Source organism: Muntiacus reevesi, chromosome 7, assembly GCF_963930625.1.
Source record: "Muntiacus reevesi chromosome 7, mMunRee1.1, whole genome shotgun sequence".
NCBI lineage: Eukaryota > Metazoa > Chordata > Mammalia > Artiodactyla > Cervidae > Muntiacus > Muntiacus reevesi.
In genome coordinates, this window is record NC_089255.1 from 23,094,762 (window position 1) to 23,102,769 (window position 8,008).

An 8,008-nucleotide genomic window follows, 5' to 3' on the forward strand; every position below is an offset into this window, starting at 1 on the left:
TGGGGAAATACATGGAGACTGGGGCTACACCGGTAGTTTCAGTTGCTGTCTCTCTGGTTTCTGTGTTGAAAACTCTCCAGGTGATACGGTACACCTGGTGGGGGCTCCCGCCCTCCTGAACCGAGGGCGAGGCGCCCTGGACAAATAGCAGAATCATTATAAGCGAGAAAGTCTTAGCTTTAGAGGATTTTGAGTGCGGTGGAGTTTCCATCCGTGTTCTGGCGTCTCCTCGCAGCAGCGGCCGTGTGCAGCTTTTACGTGGGAAGTGTGTATCCATGCTGCAATACCGTTTATCTTTAGTGTGGTAGGAGTGGTCAAGAGGACGGTGTAGGGTCCTTTCCAGCGAGGTTCCAAAGTCTTGGTTTGATGTCTCCGCACCAACACTGTGTCACCGGTCTTAAAGGGGTGGGGACAGGAAACAGGGTTATCCACACGGTATGCGGCTGATACGGACTTCTAAATTTCTTGTTGCACCAGCTGCAGAGCCTGTAGGTGGGCCTGCAGGGTAGGGGAAGTCGCAAGGACATCAGGGTCAAAGAAGGATGTAGCTGGTAGGGGGCTTCCATAGATGATCTCAAACGGGGTGAGCCCGTGTGGGCCGGGGGTATTTCTGGCTCGATATAAAGCCAGTGGTAGGAGTTGAACCCAGTCTCTAGTGCCAGTCTCCAGCGTTAATTTGGTTAAGGTCTCTTTAATTGTTTTATTCATCCTTTCTACCTGTCCTGAACTCTGGGGTCTGTAGGCACAATGTAACTTCTAATCAATCCCCAATGATTTGGCCACCAACTGACTTAACTGGGAGACAAAGGCCGGACCGTTATCTGACCCGAGTACCTTAGGTAAGCCGAATCGGGGAAAATTTTCTTCGAGGAGCTTCTTGACCACAACTTGAGCTGTTTCTTTCTTTGTGGGATATGCTTCTACCCATCCTGAGAAGGTATCTATGAACACTAGCAAATACTTGTTATTATATAGGCCTGGTTTAATCTCGGTGTGAAAGAATCTGAAAAACACCATGAAATTCCCTGGCCTGTGTAAATTTTCCACTTGCGCAGAATTTTCCGTTTGCAAAATAAGGATAGAGAAATGTAAACGGAACGTCTATAGGTTTCCCAATAACTGCACAAAGAAGCCTGCTGTTTTCCGGAACCAACTGACATCAAGCACCTGTACTCACAGATAAGATGACCCCATATGATACACATTATGTTACTTTTATGTTACTCATTCACTGTACTGGATGTGCTAACGGTGTACATTATGTTATTCATTCACTGTACTGGATGTGCCAACGGTGTACATTATGTTATTCATTCACTGTACTGGATGTGCTGACAATGTGACTTCTGCTTATAAAAGTCAGCTTACACTGCTATACGGTGCGACTCTGCCTCCGAGGAGACTAGAGTCGCCCGGCTTGCGCAAACCGACAATAAAGCCTCTTGCATATTGCATCTGCTGGACTGTTTATTGAGTCGCGGGAGCTCCTCTCCGGAACAGAGACCTGACGTTTGGGTCTTACATTTGGGGGCTCGTCCGGGATCGAGGAGACCCCGGATTCAATACCAGACCTCAGCAGGAGGTAAGTCCGGCCGGCAGTGAGTTTGTGTTGACTGTTGTCCTTTGTGCTTTGTGTTTAGTACCCGTACGGTACGGGCTTAGTAGAAATTCGTGAAGCGGACCGACGGGTCATAGGCCTTCCTAATTTCAACCCTGGAGGACGCTCCGGGGGGGTTCTGAGTGGCTGGGGAGGAGCAGGCCGTCCTCAACCCCGGGGGTCAACGACTTCGGCCTCTGCCCCCGTCTGATTCTTTAGTTGAACTTTGGCGCCGATACTGTGCCGCGCGGCTTCTGGTCTGCATTCTGTGTGTCTGTACTGTCTGTGTGTTGGTGTACTTTTGTGTCCCCCTTCCCTCCGGCATGGGACCCAGACTAACTACCCCCCTAAGTTTGACTCTAGAGCACTGGAAGGACGTCAAAGGACGAGCCAGTAACCTGTCAGTAGAAATCAGGAGGAAAAAGTGGCAAACCCTTTGCGGCTCCGAGTGGCCAGCCTTCAATGTGGGATGGCCTCAGGAGGGCAGTTTTAACATTGATTGTATTTTGCAGATCAAAGAATGGGTGTTTGACACAGGACTTCATGGACACCCTGACCAAGTCCCCTACATAATTACCTGGGAGAGTCTGGCCCAGGACCCGCCATCCTGGGTGGCACCTTTCGTGGCAGAAAAGCCGAAGATTCCCGGTGCCGATATACCCACGGCCCCACCAGCCCAGTCCTCTCTTTACCCCATTTTAGAAAAAGAAAAATTGACTGCCAAAACGAAACCAGTCATCCCGCCGGAAGATCCAGTTCTAATTGATCTCCTGTCTGAAGTTCCCCCTCCCTATCAACCCCCTCCAGTACCAGGTTCTCTGGCCAGGCCGCCCCCGTCCGCCTCCCCTGAGGCCCGCTCCCCTGACACCACCGGCCCAGCGGCGACCAGCGGGGAGATTAATACTTCATCCCCCGTCGCCTCCCGGTTGCGCCAACGAAGAGATCAGGGAGAGGGAGGGTCGGGAGAATGGAGGTCCCAGTTATTTCCCTTGAGGACTGTGGGGGGACCAGGAAACCAAGTCCAATACTGGCCATTCTCGGCCTCTGATTTGTATAACTGGAAGACTCATAACCCACCCTTCTCTAAAGATCCAACAGCCCTCACGGGGTTAATTGAGTCCATCTTACTAACCCATCAGCCCACCTGGGATGATTGTCAACAGCTTTTGCAGGCTCTGCTGACCGTAGAAGAGAGACAGAGAGTTGTCCTGGAAGCAAGAAAAAACGTGCCCGGGCCCAACGGGGCCCCTACTCCCCTTCCAAATGAAATTGACGCAGCCTTCCCCCTGACGCGTCCGGACTGGGACTACAACACCCCTGCCGGTAGGGAGCAGCTCCGTCTCTATCGCCAGGTTCTCCTTGCGGGTCTCAAGGGAGCCGGGAGACGCCCCACCAATTTGGCCCAGGTAAGAGCAGTAACACAGGGACCGGAGGAGACCCCGGCAGCTTTCCTTGAAAGGCTCATGGAGGCATACCGTATGTATACCCCTTTCGATCCTAGTAGCCCCGAGCATAGGGGAAATGTCTCCATGGCCTTCATAGGGCAGTCAGCGCCGGACACTAGAAATAAATTACAAAGGTTAGAAGGACTTCAAGATTATAGCTTGCAGGATCTAATGAGAGAAGCAGAAAGGATTTACAATAAGAGAGAAACTCCAGAAGAAAGAGCAGAAAGGCTTAGGAAAGTGCAAGAAGAGAGAGAGGACAGATTGAGAAAAGAACAGGAAGAAAAAGAAGAGAAACGAGAAAAAAGGCGTAACAGAGAGTTGAGCAGAATTTTGGCCACCGTAGTTCAGCCTAGGTCAGAGCCAGGAAGGAGAGATAGGTTGGGAGGCAATAGGCAACCGAGAATAGACCGTGACCAATGTGCCTACTGTAAAGAAAGAGGCCACTGGATAAAAGAATGCCCAAAGAAACCACGGGATTTGCGAAGAGAATCCTCCAAGGTCTTGTCCTTGGATGAAGATTAGGACAGTCAGGGCCAGGAGCCCCCCCCTGAGCCCCGGGTAACATTAAAAATAGGGGGGCAGCCAGTGACCTTTATGGTGGACACAGGAGCTCAGCACTCTGTATTAACCCAGACCAACGGACCCATGAGCACCAGGACCGCGTGGGTACAAGGAGCTACAGGAGGAAAGCTGTGCCGATGGACTACTGAACGGAAGGTGCACCTGGCCTCCGGTAAGGTGACTCATTCCTTCCTCCATGTTCCGGACTGTCCGTTCCCCTTGTTGGGGAGGGACCTTCTCTCTAAAGGTGGAGCCCAAATTCAGTTTCATGAAAAGGGGGCCTCCATTACAGGACCCGGAGGGGCCCCCTTCAAATTTTGACCATAAAGTTAGAAGATGAATACAAATTATTAGAGTCCAAAACCTTGCCAATGGGTCCCATCCAAGACTGGATACGGAAGTACCCTCTAGCCTGGGCAGAGACTGCAGGAACGGGGCTAGCAATGGGACAGCCGCCCATTGTCGTTGAATTAAAATCCTCGGCTACCCCCATTTCGGTGAAACAGTACCCCATGTCTGAGGAGGCTTACAAGGGAATCAGACCCCATATACAACGGCTCCTCAAGCTGGGCGTCCTTGAGCCCTGCAGATCAGCCTGGAACACTCCCCTACTCCCTGTCAAGAAGCCAGGTACGGGAGATTACCGGCCAGTGCAGGACTTGAGAGAAATAAACAAGCGGGTAGAAGACATCCACCCAACAGTGCCGAACCCGTACAATCTGCTTAGCACCCTACCCCCTTCCCATACCTGGTATACGGTATTGGATTTAAAAGATGCCTTCTTTTGCCTGAGGCTAAGTCCACAAAGCCGACCCTTGTTCGCTTTTGAATGGAGAGATCCAGAAGCTGGCCTGTCGGGGCAGCTGACATGGACTAGACTACCGCAAGGATTCAAAAATAGCCCCACCCTGTTTGATGAAGCCCTACATCAAGACCTGGCTGCCTTTCGGACACAACACCCCGCCCTGGTGCTTCTGCAGTATGTAGATGACCTGCTGCTGGCGGCCCCCACGGAACTGGATTGCAACAAAGGTACGGGGGCCCTGTTGGAGACTCTGGGAGAACTGGGGTACCGCGCCTCGGCAAAGAAAGCCCAAATTTGCCAAACTAAAGTGAATTATCTGGGGTACCAGCTAGAAAATGGACAGCGATGGCTGACAGAAGCCCGGAAACAAACGGTATCACAGATACCGCCCCCAACAACTCCCCGCCAGATGAGAGAGTTTCTAGGCACTGCGGGATTCTGTAGGCTTTGGATTCCCGGGTTCGCAGAAATGGCAGCTCCCCTTTACCCCCTAACCAAGCAAAACACCCCCTTCCTTTGGGGAAAGGCCCAACAAGAAGCATTTGATAACATCAAAAAGGCCCTCTTGAGTGCCCCAGTCCTAGGGCTCCCGGACATATCCAAGCCCTTTGAGCTCTTCGTAGACGAAAAACAAGAGATTGCTAAGGGGGTACTAACCCAAAAGCTAGGACCCTGGAAGAGGCCCATCGCATATCTCTCCAAAAGATTGGACAATGTTGCGGCAGGCTGGCCACCATGCCTACGGATGGTGGCGGCCATTGCCACGCTTATCAAAGACTCTAACAAATTAACCATGGGCCAACCCCTTAAAATAACTGCACCCCATGCTGTAGAGACTATAGTCCGCCAGCCTCCAGACCGCTGGCTCTCAAATGCCCGAATGACTCACTACCAGTCTTTGCTGCTGGATACGCAGCGAGTGCGTTTCGGTCCAGCCGCCGCCCTCAACCCTGCTACGCTCCTCCCGGATCCCCAAGAAGGGACCCCACACGACTGCCAGCAAATCCTGGCAGAAGTGCATGGAACCAGGAAAGACCTCACCGACCAACCACTGGCAGACGCAGAGATCACCTGGTTTACGGATGGGAGCAGCTACCTTTTAGAGGGAGAGCGGAAAGCCGGGGCTGCAGTAGTTGACGGAGAAAACGTCGTTTGGGCCAGCGCTCTGCCTCCGGGAACCTCGGCCCAAAGGGCCGAACTCATCGCCCTCACGCAGGCACTCAGGAAGGCGGAAGGTAAGAAAGCCAACATATACACTGATAGCCGGTATGCCTTCGCCACAGCACATGTACATGGAGAAATATATAGAAGGAGGGGGTTGCTGACTTCAGAAGGCAGAGAAATAAAAAATAAAAGAGAAATATTAGATTTACTACAAGCCTTGTTCTTACCAAGGAAACTAGGGATAATCCATTGCCCAGGCCACCAAAAGGGAGATACACCCATTGCACGGGGAAATCGGCTGGCAGATATAACTGCTAAACAAGCGGCATTAGGCCCCCAAATACTAACTGTCTCACTCGAGTCAGCATCAAAAAATGATGATGATGCGGCACTTGTTTATAGTGAAGCAGACCTAGACTTCCTTCAAGGACTTGGGGCGGACTATGACAAGGTCCATAAGAGATGGATATACCAAGGGAAAACAGTGATGCCTCAAAGCACCGCCAAGAGACTTTTGACTCACCTGCATAGACTGACCCACTTGGGAAAAAGAAAAATGGCTGACCTCCTAAATGAAAATAAATTAGACTATTACATCCCTCAGAGAGACTTACTGATACAACAAATTGTAAACGGTTGTGAGGCCTCTGCAAAAGTAAACGCTGGCAGACTAAAACTCCCCTCCGGAGTTCGAGCCAGGGGGCATAGGCCTGGAGTCCACTGGGAAGTGGATTTCACCGAGATTAAACCAGGCCTATATAATAACAAGTATTTGCTAGTGTTCATAGATACCTTCTCAGGATGGGTAGAAGCATATCCCACAAAGAAAGAAACAGCTCAAGTTGTGGTCAAGAAGCTCCTCGAAGAAATTTTCCCCCGATTCGGCTTACCTAAGGTACTCGGGTCAGATAACGGTCCGGCCTTTGTCTCCCAGGTAAGTCAGTTGGTGGCCAAATCATTGGGGATTGATTGGAAGTTACATTGTGCCTACAGACCCCAGAGTTCAGGACAGGTAGAAAGGATGAATAGAACAATTAAAGAGACCTTAACCAAATTAACGCTGGAGACTGGCACTAGAGACTGGGTTCAACTCCTACCACTGGCTTTATATCGAGCCAGAAATACCCCTGGCCCACACGGGCTCACCCCGTTTGAGATCATCTATGGAAGCCCCCCCTATTATGAGGGACTGGCCACATTGGGAAACTTCTCCAACACCACCCGGGCCCCAGACCAATGCAACAATCCCGGCCTACACAGGCTCACTCTGCCTCAGGTAGGGGGACAAGGACTCTGTATTGGAAAGGTCCCCGCTGACCATGCCGGGCTATGCAATCAGACTGTTACGGTAGACCCGGGAGAATACTATCTGGTCCCCCCCAACAATACCTGGTGGGCATGTAACACCGGACTCACGCCCTGTGTGTCAGCCGCTGTCATGGACTTAACCCAAGATTTCTGTGTACTCGCTCAAGTGATGCCTCGTATTCTTTACCATTCTGAAGAAGCCTTGTTAGATACTCTTGAACATAGACGAAGAAAGAAAAGAGAACCGGTTATGACATTAGCTCTCTTGCTTGGACTTGGGGGAACTGCAGTGGGGATCGGAACCGGGACGGCCGCCTTAATACAAGGAGGCCAGCAGCTAGCCCAGTTACAGCTTGCCATAGATACAGACCTTAGAGCAATTGAAAACTCTATTTCCCTGCTTGAAAAATCCCTTACCTCCCTGTCGGAGGTGGTACTCCAAAATAGAAGAGGGCTAGATTTGCTATTTTTAAAGGACAAAGGCCTTTGTGCTGCCTTAGGAGAAGAATGCTGCTTCTATGCTGACCATACTGGGGTAGTAAAAGATTCCATGGCAAAGCTAAGAGATAGACTAGACCAGCGGCAAAAAGATAGAGATGCACAACAAAACTGGTTTGAGGGATGGTTCAACAGGTCCCCCTGGATAACTACCCTAGTCTCTACTCTTATAGGACCCCTTTTTATACTCTTGCTTTTGCTTACTTTCGGGCCTTGCATTTTAAACCGCTTATTACAGTTCATCAAAAATAGGCTATCGGTGGTCCAAGCACTAGTGCTCACCCAACAATATCAAATGTTAAAACAACAAGAGCCCTGAGTTTTAAGATTAAAACTAATGACAAAGAAAAGGGGGGAATGAAAGAATCTGAAAAACACCATGAAATTCCCTGGCCTGTGTAAATTTTCCACTTGCGCAGAATTTTCCGTTTGCAAAATAAGGATAGAGAAATGTAAACGGAACGTCTATAGGTTTCCCAATAACTGCACAAAGAAGCCTGCTGTTTTCCGGAACCAACTGACGTCAAGCACCTGTACTCACAGATAAGATGACCCCATATGATACACATTATGTTACTTTTATGTTACTCATTCACTGTACTGGATGTGCTAACGGTGTACATTATG

The 8,008-nt window shown here is 50.3% G+C and overlaps 1 protein-coding gene across 1 annotated transcript; it reads left to right on the forward strand.

The window, feature by feature from the left end:
* Nucleotides 1–1,920: 1,920 nt before the first annotated feature.
* LOC136172049 (uncharacterized) lies at nucleotides 1,921–7,656 on the forward strand. Its single transcript, XM_065941168.1, is given in 4 exon segments — nucleotides 1,921–3,879; nucleotides 3,882–4,638; nucleotides 5,347–7,495; nucleotides 7,620–7,656. Coding segments are annotated over 4 exon segments (4,902 nt in total).
* Nucleotides 7,657–8,008: the final 352 nt, after the last annotated feature.